Raw genomic sequence first — 17,648 nt, 5'->3', positions numbered from 1 at the left:
ATATTCGCTATGCTGATCTGCTCCTGATTCATTTTACAGTACTTTACGACTGGGATCTGATCTGATGCTCATACTAACCCGGCTTATGGCTCTGGGGCGATCACGCATGAAATTGCCAAGCGTTACTGTTTTTGGCTGTGTATTGGAACCTCCAAATCCTGCTACCTCCTCCTGCTATGCTTTCTGCTGCTTTGCTATTGCTGTTCATCTCATCTACGCTACCACACCCGCCTGTCCAAATGGTTCCGCTATGCTGTACTGCTTCTCCACTGCTTTTCAGATAAGTATTGCCAAGTATCATGCTAAAATACTCTCATGACAAACTCCTTCTTATTAAACAGTGTTCAGAGCAAATGGTCTGATTGGAACATCCTAAAAGACGGCGATATTTTGCAGCGCCCGAAATATATACTGTACATCGCGGGTCAGGTCGCAACCACCGCCGGGCTGCGAATGAAAAGACAACCGGCAGCATTTGCTCAGGAATAAGCCTTCCTTCTCATGGCCCTGGAAATACAAGTGTCAGTGTGCCAAATTTACATTGTGTGGAAATAAACCCTGATCACAGCTCTATGCAAAAAGATGCCTCATTAACTAATATTGCTCTGTTTAACTCGAGATCTCTTAATGGCAAAGCATTGGTGCTGTCAGAACTCATCACTGACACCAAACTTAATATACTGTACTGTGTTTAACCTGGCAAAAAACAAACGAATTGACGTCTCTCACGGAGGCGACTCCACCTGGTTTCACTTTCCATACAGAACCTCGCAGCTCTAGACAAGGAGGTGGGCTAGCAGTAATTATCACAGCAGACTTAAATATCAAACAAATCCCAATTTACTGTCCACTGTCTTTTGAGTGCCTGGCTCTTAAACTAATAACGGAAACAGGTCCTGTCTCACTCATTGTTCTTTATCGTCCCCCAAAATACAATGCATCCTTCTTATCTGATCTGATTGAACTTTTAACCCACCTAAGCTCTTACTCTCAGAGAATTATCCTTCTTGGTGATTTCAACATCCATATTGACATTACTACATCTAAACTGAGAAATGAATTCCTATCCTTACTGGACTGTTTTGACTTGACACAACATGTTGATTTTCCCACCCAGTCTGGTGGTCATATACTGGATCTGATCTGCACTTTTGGACTATCTGTTGCCAATATTTACAGCACTAATTTGGGACTCTCTGACCATAAAGCAGTATTTTTCACTGCCTTTACCTCCTCTTACCTGTAAATGACAAATTTCTTACAGAAACCTTAAAAATATCTGTCCCTCTATCCTTTCTGGATCCATTTCTGATCTTTTACTGTCTGCACCTATTCCGTCAACACTAGATAGTCTTGTTGACCACTATAACTCAGCTCTTCATTCAGCATTAGATAAAACAGCTCCTTTAAAACATAAGGCGGTTTCCTTTAAATGTTCAGCTCCTTGGTATAACTCAGAATTGTGATCTATGAAAGCAGCTGGCCGACGCCTTGAGAGAATGTCACATAAGACTGGCCTCACCGTGCACATCCAGGCTTTCTCTGACCACCAAAGAGCTTACAGAGAAGCACTAACTGCTGCTAAGAACACCCACTATGGCAGAATAATAGAAAGTGGCCACATAACCCAAGGGTTTTGTTTTCTGTAGTTAATAAACTACTCGAACCTGCATCTGGCCCAACTACCTCTTCTACTGAAGTCTGTGAGGATTTCCTCCAGTTTTTCCATAACAAAATTAAAGATCTAAATAATTCAACTAACATAAATACATCATCTGTTTATATCTCTCCCTGTTTTCCCACTCCATCCAGCTCCTTCTCTAAGTTCTCACCAGTCACATCTGCGTTTGTTAATAACCTGCTTTGTAAGATGAGACCGACTACTTGTGTACTGGACCCCATCCCCAGCACACTACTTAAATCCTGCCTTAATGCCATAATCCTGACTGTTACAAAAATAATAAATTCATCCCTTGACATTGGCTCTGTGCCGCTCACTTTTAAAATCGCTTCTGTAACCCCAATGTTAAAAAAGTCTGGTCTTGATGCTGACAATCTTAACAATTTCCAGCCTATTTCCCACTTACCTTTCCTGTCAAAAGCTCTTGAGCGTGTTGTAGCTTCCCAGCTCACCAATTACTTAACGTCTAATAACTTGATGGAACCCTTTCAGTCTGGTTTCAGGGTGCAGCACAGCTGTGAAACTGCTCTGCTACAGGTAACCAATGATCTGCTTATGGCAGCAGAATCTGGACAAACCAGCATATAAATTCTATTAGACCTCAGTGCAGCATTTGACACTGTCAGACATCACATTCTACTGTCTAGAATGGAGAACATGCTGGGTATCTCTGGCACTGCCCTTCAGTGGTCCTATCTGACTGATAAGCAAGAGTTTGTTAGTCTTGGCAACAGCAGATCCAGCTCGGCGCCAGTCACACAAGGAGTTCCTCAGGGCTCTGCCCTCGGCCCTTTTCTCTTCTGTATTTATATGCTTCCCCTTGGCCATATTATTCGTAGCTATGGACTGGGCTATCATTTTTATGCAGATGATACTCAACTCTATTTCAATGTTAAAAGTAGAATTTCATCAGAGCTCACAACCTAACACAGTGAAATTAACACCTGGCTGGAGCAGAACTCTTTAAAATTAAACTGCAACAAAACTGAACTCCTGCAAATTGGGACTAAAATGCAACTTAATAAAATGAGCTCCTTCCCAGTCAATCTTGTAGTCATTGTAGTCAGCAACACAGGGGCGCCGCAGGGGACTGTACTTTCTCCGGTCCTGTTCAATCTATATACATCAGACTTCCAATATGACTCGGAGCCCTGCCACGTGCAAAAGTTCGCTGATGACACTGCTATTGTGGGCTGCATCAGGAGTGGGCAGGAGGAGGAGTACAGGAAGCTAATCAAAGACTTTGTTAAATGGTGCGACACAAACCACTTACACCTTAACACCAGCAAGACCAAGGAGCTGGTGGTGTATTTTAGGTGGCCCAGGCCCCTCATGGACCCTGTGATCATCAGAGGTGACTGTGTGCAGAGGGTGCAGACCTATAAATATCTGGGATTGCAGCTAGATGACAAATTGGACTGGACTGCCAATACTGATGCTCTGTGTAAGAAAGGTCAGAGCAGACTATACTTTCTGAGAAGGTTGGCGTCCTTCAACATCTGCAATAAGATGCTGCAGATGTTCTACCAGACGGTTGTTGCAAGTACCCTCTTCTACGCGGTGGTGTGCTGGGGAGGCAGCATAAAGATGAAAGACGCCTCACGCCTGGACAAACTTGTTAAGAAGGCAGGCTCTATTGTAAGAGTAAAGTTGGACAGTTTAACATCTGTGGCAGAGCGACAGGCATTAAGCAAACTCCTGTCAATCATGAATAATCCACTGCATCCACTTAACAGTGTCATTTCCAGGCAGAGGAGTAGCTTCAGTGACAGATTTTTGTCACTGTCCTGCTCCACTGACAGACTGAGGAGATCGTTCCTCCCCCACACTATGCGACTCTTCAATTCCATCCAGGGGAGTAAATGCTAACATTACTCAAAGTTATTGTCTGCTTTTACATCCATTTTTATTACTATTTAATTTAATATTGTTTTTTGTATCAGTATACTGCAGCTGGATTATGTGAATTTCCCCTTGGGATTAATAAAGTATCTATCTATCTATCTATCTATCTATCTATCTATCTATCTATCTATCTATCTATCTATCTATCTATCTATCTATCTATCAGACCTGCCTCTACTGCAAAGAATATTGGTGTCATTTTTGATTCCTCCCTCTCTTATTCTGCCCACATAAATCACATTAAGAAACTTTCTTACTTTCACCTCCGTAACATATCCCATGTTCGCTCCTTCCTCTCCTTTTTTAATGCTGAGAAACTTGTCCATGCTTTTATCACATCCCGCATAGATTATTGTAACTCGCTGTTGGCAGGTGCCCCTTCTAATCTTATACACAGCTCCAGCTTATTCAAAACTTGGCTGCAAGAGTCCTTACTCGAACCAGCAGCAGCGAGCACATCACACCCTTCAGAATCGAATATAAAATCCTATTAATAACCTACAAAGCCTTAAATAACCTCGCACCAAACTACATCAGTGACCTTCTCCATCACTATGTCTCTGCCCGTCCACTAAGGTCCTCTGATTCTGGCAATCTTGTTGTGCCCCACACTAATCTACACTCCATGGGTGACAGGACCTTCAGCTGTATAGCGCCCAGACTCTGGAATGACCTACCGAAATTAATCAGGTCAGCTGACTCCATGAATTCTTTTAAAAAACAACTTAAAACTCATCTGTTCAGGAGGGCTTTTAGCTCTACTTGACTGTATTCCCCTTCTCCCAGTTTACCTCTCTGTCAAGATGCTCATGTAACCTGTATGTGTGTGTGCTAGACCATCAATTCTGTTGTCTGTTAGGCTTTCTCTGAATTTACTGTCTTAATCTTCTTTATCTATTTATTTGGTTTGTACTATGCTATACGCTGCCGTTCTTTCTTATATTCTGTAAGTGCCTTGAGCATGTGAAAGGTGCTATATAAATAAAATGTATTATTATTTTTATTATTAATTAGTTTCAAAATGTTCCTCCAGTTGTTTCTTTTTAGTATCACTAAATTTCTCAGCCTTTTTTTGCACCCCACTTTTGAGATGTGTTGCTGCCTTCAAATTCAAAATGAGCTAATATTCTTCATGAAATGGTAAAATGTCTCACTTTCAACATTTGATATGTTTTCTATTTTTTATTGTGAATAAAATATGAGTTTAAGAGATTTTCAAATCATTGCATTCTATTTTTATTTACATTTTACACAGCATCCCAACTTTTTTTAAATTGGGACTGTACTTGCTAGGTAACAATTGAAATATTTTGCATTGAAACGAATAATTTAAATACTTAATGTTAAACACTGTTGACCCATTAACAATAAGGAATAACAAAGCACATTAAAAATATGCAATTGATCTACTAATCAAAATAATTATAATAATAGGCTTGTAGTTTTCTATTTGACAAATATTATCAAAAAGCAACTTCATGCTAATGCAGCTCAAATAGTCTTCTTAATTTGCAGATTTTGCTGTAGAATGCAAGTCTGCAGTGTCACAGGGTATACGCAATTTTTGGTACTATCTAAGTTCTAGGAATTTCAGTAAGATACAATATTCAGATAAGTGAGTTAATAAAATTAAAAAATGGATACACTTGCACACCAAAGCAAATGTTCATGCTTGGACAATAGGTTGTGGACTACTTCTAATATTTCAGTTGTTTAAGCATTATCTTGAACTGTTGTGGATTGGAGAGCTGTTACTTTCTGAAAGGTCTCGGCCTCTTCAGGGATTCTGATGAATGCATTTCACCCCTGAAAGTCGACTAGCATGCAGTAATGAATTCTGGATATCCAAGATAATCAGTTGGCTTTTTAATGCCATCTTTGCTTGGCAAATTTACATGGAGATCTGGGAATACATTAATTGTGTTGTTGTCGGTGTCTCCTTCTTTCATGCACACTGAAATACATTTTTTTTATTCTGCATGTAAAGAAACCAGACTGTTATCATTTGAGGTTGTTGGTCTTTATTCCACTCTAGAATGGCGGAAAAATAAACATGAAAATTTTTGATATAAACGCATTTAAATTGTTTTCTTCTCATTCCTACGCAAAGCTCACTGTGTGTATGTTCTCCTGTCAACATCAATTTTATTATCACATTTTCTACTTTCTGTAGAAATGCTTTTGTTTGATTAAACAGTTTAGCCAATAGGTATTCCTGTACTGACGTCTTCCAGTCATAACCAAATGGTATACCTTTATATCAACTTTTATTTCTTCCTTTCAGGCTTCAATCACAAATTAAGTTTTCAAATTCACATATCATTCAGTGTGAAAACATAGTTTTTATAAACCTTGTCAAGAAATAGACTATGGAGAGATGTTAAGTTGATGCCAACGAATATTAGTTCACTGGTGGTAGTGTTGTTTGTGCTGCTGTCTTCTGAGGATTTAAGTTCTTCTACTCCCCAGGACTAGAATTAATTTTTTTCTGAAGTTTGAAGCTGAATTTTTCATTTTTGTCTCAGTGTTCATATCCTGTAATCATTTTGCTCAGCTCTGTGATATATTAAAGCAGCAAACTAGATAGATAACAAAAAGGTTAATAATAATAATGAGTGCAGTGGATGCATTCTTTAAGTATCGATTGCACTTTCAATCATCTTAATAACTTAAATGTTTTTTTTTTCCCTTAAATTTATCACATAGAAAAAGAATGTATGACAAAATGTAATCCCGTGATTATGTATGCTTGGCACTGTGCTGCAGACAGATAAATGGATTTGTTTCAGGAAACGAATGAAAACTTTGAACATTATAACTAATTAAACCAAAGAATTGAAATTATTATTAGCAGGAGGTGAAAAAATCATTTAAACCCCCTTAGTCAATTAAGGGTTTTGAGATGATGGTGCATATCTTGGTGAAAGTGGGTGCAAGATGAGAATCAGTCTTGAACAGTTTGCTAAAGAAAACAGTCTGACAATGTAGAAAAACTTAATGTATGTTTCTTGCTTGATTATGCAGTATTCTGGCCTCATTTCCTCATTCTGTAGATGTATATGCTATAGAACCTGCCTTAATAGTTACTCTAATTCAATTTCATTTTCAATTAAAAATATTCTGCAGCTAAGTGAGAAGTGATTAAACGTGAAGATGCCAAAATGTTGTATTAAATGAAAAACTGATAACTGCATGAATTGTAATCAAATAGCATTAGGAATGACACTATATATTTTAAATAAATCTTCACCTTGAGATTCTGTTTATTGCAGGAGAATCCATTGTTTATTAACCTATTGGTCAGTTGTTTATCGAGAAGTGACCCGAAAAAGAAATTTAATGGAAAACAATCTTAAAAAAATAAAACATGTATATAGTTTTTGTAGGGATCCAGCTCTGGTATGTGCAAATATAGGTCTGTGCATAAGAGTGCTCCAGGATAGAAGGCACCACTTTTAGTGCTGGTTCTCTTCTTGAACTAAGTACTTAAGAAACTGGTTTATTGGTGAACTACAGTAATAGGGTGACATGGACTCAGAGAAAAGGTAAGAATAGAAAGAATAATGTGGTCAAAAAGGAATGCAACATTCAGAACCAGGAAGTCACATGAACTGGCACCAAGACAAAAACACTAAACTGGAGACAAGGTCAAACAGCAAGATGTCAGATAATAGAGAAATCAATAATAACAGCTTTTACCATTTTGGTTTTCCAAAATTTAGGATGAAATACAGTACATGGCACCAACTTTTATACTGTTGCACATGTGCCGAGTCACTGCAACCCTAAACGGGATCAAGTGGATTTGGAAAAGTATGCATGTAAGTAAATTTTTGCTTTCAGTGATCATTCGTTCAGCCTCTGATACTACTATTTAAGTATAATTTAACAGTTAGCAGTAATGCAGTGTTACTTTCAAAAGGAAACATAGTAATAGAAAGTTTACACTAAAATAATTTAAGGGTTACTACATTGATATGCCAGATATAAAGAAATTCGTAACTTAATTTTAAATCATTAAATAAGATATTTTTTATAGAAATGGTGAAAGAAATTCATAATTGTATATATATATTTTATTAGATCTTCATTTATCTTACATTTTTGATGTAGTGTAAACATTCGATTGTGAGACTGTGAATAAAACTGATGCCTACATCCAGTACACCAATATTTCTATTACTGTTACCAAGTGACTACTTTAAGGTGCAGAAGGAACAGTGTAATTGAGGATTCCCTTGTCTAAAAATCTGGGAGTTTGTTTGGAGTCTAAATTTATTCTCAGCCTGAATGGTTAACAATACCATCCTAACTTATACTTATGATTTTTTTTTTTATTTCTTACATAAATGTTCCCAAAAATATTTTTATACTGTCCTTAATAAATGTATTTGCTTACAACTGAATTTTGTAAAACCTTATCAATAAAGAGGCATTTCTGATAATCTAGTACAATTTATCTGCTTATCATATTGTGCACCAGTAATATATGGATTGCACAAAACAACACAAACCTGCTATGTTGTTATTCTGCCTTTAATGGATAGTATGTATAAATAAAAAAATCAATCCCCCAAACACACACACAAACACACATACCAGTGGCATAGCATGGGTGCCAGCCACCCCCTTATTTAGGTATTTCAATTTAAAAGACTAAAATATACAGTAATTCTTTGCCACCCCCTAAAAGTGCCGCCCGGGGCGGGCCGCCCCTGCTGCCCCCACTACGCTACGCCACTGACACATACAATGCACATTTTATTTCAGCATTTAAAAAATACATTCTCAGAATGCACTTTTTGCAGTATAAGGTTCACTTGAACCATAGTCTGTGCTAGCAGCATTAAGCAGAAGGCAGTAAGCAACGGTGATCTCATCAGACCTGACTCTACTGCAAAAAATCTTGCTGTCATTTTTGATTCCTCCCTTTCTTATTCTGCCCACATAAACCACATTAAGAAACTTTCTTACTTTCACCTCCGTAACATATCCTATGTTTACTTCTTCCTATCCTTTTCTAATACTGAGAAACTTGTCCATGCTTTTATCACATCCCGCATAGATTATTGTAATTCCCTACTGGCAGGTGCCCCTTCTAATCTCATATCACAGCTCCAGCTTATTCAAAACTCAGCTGCAAGAGTCCTTACTCAAACCAGCAGCAGCGAGCACATCACACCCATCCTGCTCCATCTTCACTGGCTCCCTGTGTCTTACAGAATCGAATATAAAATCCTACTAATAACCTACAAAGCCTTAAATAACCTCGCACCAAACTACATCAGTGACCTTCTCCATCACTATGTGCCTGCCCGCCCATGAAGGTCCTCTGATTCTAGCAATCTTGTTGTGCCCCACACTAATCTACACTCCATGGGTGACAGGACCTTCAGCTGTATAGCGCCCAGACTCTGGAATGACCTACCGAAATTAATCAGATCAGCTGACTCCATAAATTCCTTTAATAAATAACTCAGACTCATCTGTTCAGGAAGGCTTTTAGCTCTACCTGACTTTACTACCTTTCCCTCAGTTTACCTCTCTGTCAAGATGCTCATGTAATCTATGTGTATGCTATACAATCAATTATGTTGTCTGTCTTAATCTTTTTAATTTATTTATCTGGTTTGTACAATGCTATATACTGTATACCCTGGCGTTCTTTCTTAAATTATGTGAAGTGCCTTGAGCATGGGAAAGGTGCTATATAAATAAAATGTATTATTATTATTATTATTATTTACTGTATATTGCTAACTAAATGATAATGTATGTGCATGGATAGAGTTAATGTTTCACAAAAACAATCAATAACTTGAAGGACAGCTATTAAATTAGATTAAAAATATTGCATATGCTATTTAAAATTATGAAGTAAAAGAAGAAACAAATGTAGTTTTTGAAAACGTATTTTAGTTGGTTCAAAAATATTTCCACATAATAATAATAATAATAATAATAATAATAATAATAATAATAATATTTATAAAATAAAAGCAATGGATGTACACCCAGTTTACAACAATAACCACCTGCATATACAGAAAGCAATAAGTGCGAGACAGGAAACCGCTCTGGAGAAAGTACCAGAACATTTCTGGGACCACTGCCACACACCAGGCTAACTTTACAGTTGCCAGTCAACCTGACAAAATTGTGTTTGGTGACGTGGAAAGAAAACAAAAAGAACCTGGAGAAAACCTGACACAGACGCAAAAACAACGTGCAGACTTTTTTCATACAATGACCTGACACTGGAGGCAACTGCATTACCATGCTGGCTAATAATAATAATAATAATAATAATAATAATAATAATGAAGAATAAGAAGAAGAACAACAACAACAACCACAACTCTACAAAACTTTCCTTTGCTTTTGTCTTTTTTTTTTTTGCATATTATTATTGCCTCTTTTTTAGTGACCACCAGTATATTGGCATGTTTAAAATTATTTCTTAATAAACAACTGTACTCTGTAATCTATCCATCCATTATCCAGCCCGCTATATCCAAACCACAGGGCCACGGGGGCCTGCTGGAGCCAATCCCAACCAACACAGGGCACAAGGCAGGAAACAAACCCCAGCCAGGGCGCTAGCCCACCGCAGGATGCGCACACACACACCCACACACAAGGGACAATTTAGAATCGCCACCTAACCTGCATATCTTTGGACTGTGGGAGGAAACCCACACAGACACGGGGAGAACATGCAAACTCCACACAGGGAGGACCTGGCAAGTGAACCCGGGTCTCCTAACTGTGAGGCAGCAGCGCCACCGTGCTGCCTTCTGTAAGATATTGTAAAACTTAATTGATTTTTCTTGAACCATCACTAAATGTACAGTGGATAACATAAGCTGAAATGGCAGTTTTTATTAGTCTAAGGGCTAAATTAAGAAAGATTATGTTTGACCTTTTTCATCTGCATTAAGGTTTTGAAAACAATTAAATTTAGGAGAAAAACAAATAAAGTCTGTTTAGGAAAAAATAATGTAATGTCAACATTATTATTAACATATTAACATTAAGTGTCTCAGGAACCAGAACCTAACCCAGCAGAACAGACCAGATAAGATGCCAGTTCATCGTTAGTTCCATTCAATAAATTATGTAGTGTAAGAGACGGCCGGCAGCTCAACCCGGCCAGGATGCCCCGGATATGGAAGGATGGGGGAAGGCAGCTTTTTTAGGGCACTGACTCCCCCAAGATGGCAGCTTCCCTGGTTTACAGCGGTGCCTCAGATTCCCACAAGGCATCCTGGAATTTGGAGTTCTGTATCTCAGCCTTGTTGGGTGCCACGGTTGCTGCCAGGGTGTGCTGTGAATATACAGGAGACAAGGTTTTTGCCCAACCTGGAAGTTCAGGAAGGCGATGTGAGCGAAAGCCCAGAAGTACTTCCAAGATGGCCAATATAAAAGGAGCCAGCAGACTCTACTCGGGAGTCAGGAGGTGGAGGACAACACTTGCTGGGAGAGGAGTGGATGTGGTAGAGAAGAGAGAGAAAGAAAAAGAGAAGATGAAAGAGAAGGGGCCGAGCAATAATGGTGTTGTTGCTGATTTGTCACTGTGGGGCAGAAAAAGAAAAGTAAAAGCATGTGCTTTTGGGATGTTTGTTACTGTGTCTGTCTGTGCCCGGGCTGATTTCCACAATTGGCATAATGGACTACTTTAGAACTGCCATCTAATGTAATTTACATGTTTTGTTGATGTAGGAGTAAAACCAAAGTACCTAGAACAAAAAACTCCATGCACATATGTGCAAATTTCATAAAGTTAGTGATTGGAAGCATGAATTAAACTTATAATGATGGGTCCACAAGGAATTAGTTCTAGGCGGTGTGTGCCACCATACGATACCCTTAGAAAAAGTAATTAAAATTAAAAACATTCAGTGTCAGTTAGTGTTAAGTGTGTAAATCCATCTGTTTACTAATATTTTGTGTAACTTATTCATTTATGCATGCATCCATCCATCCCAGCAGTTCCACTCATCACTCCCACACAGACAGTTCTGGGATTTGAATCCAGAACAGTGGAGCTATGAGGGAGAAGCACCTAATGGTTCTGTCTCTGTGCCTTTAGTGCATGTAACAGTCACTAAATATAGCCAAATAATTTCATAAATAAACAGAAGAAAACATTTTGTTATATTCTAGCAGTAATACAGTAAATTAGAGTTCTCATTTATTACTCACAAATATCCATCCATCCATCCATCCATCCATTCACTATCCAACCCGCTATATCCTAACCACAGGGTCACGGGGGTTTGCTGGAGCCAATCCCAGCCAACACAGGGTGCAAGGCAGGAAACAAACCCTGGGCAGGGTGCCAGCCCACCGCAGTACTCACAGATATGTCACTATTAATTTGCATTTTTTTAACCAAGCATCAGTTCATTAGTCATATAATTTTCTATTTTTGCTTCAAATCAGTCAGAATTGTGAATATTTCAGAGACACATCAACAATGAGCTCAGGACAGAAGCCCATCTTTACCATGCTGCTGGTGCAGGGTACAACAAATACTCCCACACAACCATTCATCCTTTAGAAATGTGATGGTACCAACCAACCAAACATGTCCTTGGATTGCTAGGTTACCATTGAATCTAAAGTAAATCAATGTGAACACAGAAACAATATGCAAACACGACACAGAAGGCATCAAGGTCACAGTACATATATCTTCTATCTTCCCTAGACAGTATTTATGAAACAATTTAAAGAAAGGTGAAAGGGTTCTTGCAGTGATTTTAAACTTCTAAGCTTGGCAAATTTTGGAAGAATTCTAGGAAAGATTTAATTTTTGAAGCTTCCCAAATCTCTCTTCATGTATGCTGTTTCTTCACTGTAAAATTCACTGCTACCATAATATAATTTAGTCATCATTTTTTATTCATAATAGTACTATTTTTGTCATGTACTGCTACAAATAAATCCTCTGTCACTACACGACATGCTGCCTTCTGCGTTGGTAAGAAAAAAAAATTAATCAGTTCTGCAGAAGTATTTTTTGTAGACAGACAATCATCGAGTAAAGCACTTGTGCAAAAAGTCATTCACAGGTCAGCCATGCTATGAAAGAATTGTCTCTCCTGTATTCCCAGCAGGTCATTAACCAGGTCATCATCAGAACATTCTGCTTTTGATGTATTGCTGAGCATTCATCTAACAATAGCTGACTAAAAAATAAAAGCTATATATTTCACATGTTCCTGATTTAGGAGATATGTACCCTCCTTCCGCCCCATAGGAGACACCGTCATGAAGTGTTGCAGAAAACCACAGAACACATTATGGCCAAATGTGTAAAACCACCTTTTCTATTGATAGTAACCCACTAGATCATCAGAGGTCAATATGTCATTGAACATATTTCATTTTAATAGATATGCTACTTATGAAGACCCTGTGCCAGCCAAGAAAAAAGATTCAATAACAGAGGTAGAGCCTTATTTATAAAGAACAGATATTTATGTATATATTGTTTTATCAAATCAACAAATTATAAAGCAATAGTTAAAATGCACTTGAAAATATATTTTAATCTAAAGAAATAAAGACAAAACAAAAAGCCAAATCTTTCTGCAACCCTGACCCATTAAATGTCCATTAAAATGTAATGAAATTGAACTTAAAATATAATACAGAAAATCTAGACTTGCCTTTGAATGCCATGAATTTTTAAACATATCCTATTAAACGTGCCAGTGTTTTGCTTGTGCACTTCTTTTGGGAATGCAGATAGAAAATGCAGCCACGTTTACTTGTTGTTTGTCACGAAATATTTTCCTAATCAAGAAACACTGTAGGAGATTTTTTTTTAAATGTAACTACAAATGTCCAAATGACACTGTATGTAAGCTTTTCCTATTATTACATCAAGCACTCTTTATAGAACATGGCACAAATATCTGATCATGTCATTGCATACAGAATTGAAATTGAATTCTCCAGGATTCCAACGTGTGAGCCTTTTGTTATTCCAATAAAGACAGATTTCATTGATGTAAAAGTGCTATCCTCTAAGTTGAAAGCTTCCTAGTCCTTCTGACTTTGTAATTGGTGTTATCACTATGCTGTAGTTCAAGTAAAAGCCTAGATTCCTTCCACATTCTTCACTACTTAACCCACTACTTAGAAGGGCTACAAAACACACTTTCTACATTGAGAGTATTAATTCTCTAAAGTTTGTGCTACTTCAGGCGAACCACAAAGAAAAAGAAAGCATTAATCTTTTTGAACTAAGGAAACATTATTTTAACCTAATCTGCCATCATCATTTAAGACTATAGTATCAGCACCATCACTGCAAAGCACGATATGCGTTGATTTACTCAAAATTAAAAGTATTGCAGAGCACAAATGAGAGTCTTTCATTACAATAATTGATGGTAGCTTAAATCACACTTTTGCAATGCAAGGCCAGACAAAGCAGAACACCATAAAGCTCTCTGGCAAGTTTTGACCTAGTTTTTGTACAAAGTTTCCTCTGGACAGTTAACCAGCTGAGCTAGAGCAATTCCTATTTGAGTAAATAGCCATTAATGCTTAGGACTTTCATACAATGGAGAGCGTTCAGCCTTAAATGCTCCACCCTAAGCACTCAACATTACAGTCCACAGTGACAAGCATTATTACCACTACTGTAAATGACCATTAAAGCCTCTGGTAGGTATCCCAGTATATATATATATATATATATATATATATATATATATATATATATATATATATATATATATATATATATATAAAACAGCATCACTTTTTTGCCTGAGAAATAAATAAAGCTTACGACTTTTACATGGAGGAGAGATCCCAACCTTACAATCAAATTAGAAAATTCATAGACACTTGCTGAGGTAGCAAATGTGCATTAAATGACAACATTAAATGTAGTCAGAGAGTTCTGAGGGCACTTCACTACATGCTGATGCAGAATATTTGTAGAGAAGTGATGAAGAGGTTATTGGCCCCTAAACTTTTATGCTGGGAAATCTTAAACAACTAATAATACCTTGGCAATCTGCAGTGTGGCACTATAGTGGAAAGAATCGGAGTGCTGATGGTGCTGATATCCTAATGATATCTTGTCAAATAACATTTACAGTTTCCAGAAAATAATCATCAACCTTACATGAAGAAAACAATTCCGTTTTTCTTGCCACAGGAGTTATATGAAGTGAAAAAGAATTTTAACAATATTTCTGGTCATTATATTTAGTGATTGCTATAAAATGTTAATACACTAAAGGAAAGTGAAAAAAGAACACACAGAAGAAATAAATTCTGAAATACTGAAGAGCAATATGATAAACATAGAGATCAGAAGATGTTGAAATCAAAGTTCCATGATCACTGAAACACCACATTTTCATATGGTGTATGGCAAAGGTCACTCCACTGCTGTCAATATATGGTGCACAGAGTGTTACAAAAATAGTTGCTTCTGTAACCATATGCTATGCCGTTCATGCAATTAACAAAGTTTGAGTAGAGTCATATAGTTTCCCACAGGATGGTTCTTCTGCCAAATCCTGGAATAAATTGACAATGATGAGAAACGTAGGATACCCTGAGCTAGAGATGTGTTTCTGGACATCCCAGACTTACAGATGTATGTCAAGACTGCAGCATCTGGAAGGAAGATACAGTGGACTGAATGCCCACTACAGTGGGCATTAGAGTCATATATACAGTTCTCTTCTTTAAGCCCAACTGTGGTTACGCTGTCCCCTGACACTCACAAATTATTACCACCACACATATCTGCAGTGGGAAACTGAATTAACTGACTGGATATAGCAATTATCATGTGCATGTCCATTGACCTGGTGAGTGGCTACTTCCATCATACTCATCTATGCCTGAGAAACACAGGGCTCATGCTGAGCATCATGGTATAGGTTGCTCTCAGCTAAAGAGCTCACTTACACCAGCATTACCTATGTCAAGAACATCATCCAACTGCCCTTGTCCTATTCTTATGTGAAATAGGACAGGTGTTCTTCTAGCAAGACAGCTCTTACCTACTTTCTGCTTGTACAATGCAACATCCTCTACACTCTGTTTGTCAACTCCCCATGTTTGCACGTTTACTGGACCTCCCCCCAATTGAGTATATATGTCACCCAGGGCTAGCCACCAGGAATGATTCTTATCTAGTTACGCCTACAGGTCAAAAATGGCATGGACTCACATTCGTCATATGTGTCGCCATTTGGACACCACAGTGCAGGCCTAAGTTGCAGCACAGGGTGGTTACATCTGATAATGTCATGTCACATAGTAATCCTGAAACATGAAACAAATGTTTACCTTTGTCTAAGAATATTTATGTTAGAAAAATGTAGCTGTTTCTTCTTTTGTAAATAATTGTTAACGTGAACGTAATCCAAGTTAGAAAAAATATAAATCAATATATCAACACAAGTAATTAGAAAAATAACCTTTGAAACAATCCTCCATCCATCCATTTTCAACCTGATTTGTTTCTGTATGTGGCGACAAATCAACTTTGGATTTAATGCAGTCCATTACAGGTATAAAAATGTTTAATTCATTGATATAAATCATTCGAACAATATGTGTTTTAGTTGTGGGAGGAAATAAGAGCAGAGATCAAACGGATATTAAAGCCATTCAAAGAGAAAGCAAACTGATTCAGGAGAAAAGGCAACTTGCAGTTTCATAAACACGTATATTATGCAAAAAAAATGTATTTACCTCTCAATTGTTAGCAGCTTCAGCTTCTTCCTCGTCAAAGGACTGTACTCCAGAAGAGGTAACGTCAGAGATCTTGCGAGGCAGGATTGTCTCATTGTTGCCACCATTGGCAATGCCATTATTATTACTGACAGCTACGTCTTCTTTTGGTGGAGAAAGAGATTCCATATCTCTGCACAGAGCATCATCTTCTTCATCCTAATAACAGGAAAAATTGTTATTTTGGGCATACTTGCAGACTGAATATCTGAAACATTGGACCTGTAGTACATTTAATTTGAAAATGCAAAGAATAGCTTTTTGATTTAATATTTCAGTTCAGCAAATGATTAGCTTGACTGCATTGTTTTTCCAATTCAAAATTTCTATCTGTCAATGTAGTTAATCTCCTAAATCCATTTTAATAGTTGTAAGGTTTTAGGCTATTCCAACAGTTTTAACAAAGCAGGGACCAACCCTGGACAAGGCACCAGGTCCGCATTCACTTAAAGCCAACAAACAGGTTAACATCCACCATCTGTGGGATGTGAGAGAAAAAAAAAAAAAGAATGAGAAAACCCTATTCATACACAGGGAAAAAATGCAGACTTTATACACATATTGATTAAAATGTGATCTTAAGTCAGTTATGCGAAATTGTGAGGCAAATGAAGTTATCTCACTGCTGTTCTGCCTTTATGAATAAAATAAATTCCATCATTAATAATGCAAACAAAGTAAAATATATGATCAATAAACCACAAGCCTAGCTATTCCTTTATAAAAAAATAGAGGTGCATACAATAAAATCTGAAGACCTTTGATTGTAGCACCTTGTGTACCTGCCTCACAAATTCTACAAACTTGATTTAAACATGGTTTTAAAAAGTTAAATTGATTTTAAATCAAATCTCAAGCAGTTTATGTGAAGTCTGAACATTGTTTTCCTCTAGTCACTCTTCCTGAAGATCTGCATATTTGCCCAATGTGAGCAGGGATGGTTGTGTCCATTGGTGGACTGAGGGCACAGAAAATGGATGAATGAATAAAATCGGATAAAGGTCTGCCTGAACATTTTGTCAGAGCTATCTTAAGGTTTTAAATTATGTGTGCAATGTTACTAAATGGCCTGTGCTTAAAATTCTCCATCCTTAAAATAGCTTTTTCTTTTATAAGTCAACAAGTATTGAAAGCTGTCCATAACAATATGGTAATAATTTTGTGTAATCTCATTCTGCCAGTATAACGGAGTTCTGTGAAAATTCTGTTAATATTTAGATATTTTATGGAAGATTCCAATGCATAGTTTATGTTTTCAAATCCTTGCATGAGCATTTGCTTT

The 17,648-nt window shown here is 37.4% G+C and overlaps 1 protein-coding gene across 8 annotated transcripts in view; it reads right to left on the bottom strand.

Moving 5' to 3' along the window:
* fam131bb (family with sequence similarity 131 member Bb) overlaps nt 1-17,648 on the bottom strand; it is a 97,348-nt gene that overhangs the window by 66,884 nt on the left and 12,816 nt on the right. For all 8 annotated transcript variants that reach the window (XM_039763737.1, XM_039763740.1, XM_039763736.1 and 5 more), the window contains one exon: nt 16,328-16,525. In XM_039763737.1, the coding sequence (XP_039619671.1) occupies nt 16,331-16,525 (195 nt within the window). In that variant the 3' untranslated portion in view covers nt 16,328-16,330. The remainder of the gene's footprint in view (nt 1-16,327; nt 16,526-17,648) is intronic.

Source organism: Polypterus senegalus, chromosome 9 (genome assembly GCF_016835505.1).
Source record: "Polypterus senegalus isolate Bchr_013 chromosome 9, ASM1683550v1, whole genome shotgun sequence".
Taxonomy (NCBI): Eukaryota; Metazoa; Chordata; class Cladistia; order Polypteriformes; family Polypteridae; genus Polypterus; species Polypterus senegalus.
This window is presented reverse-complemented; position numbering and strand designations above follow the sequence as displayed.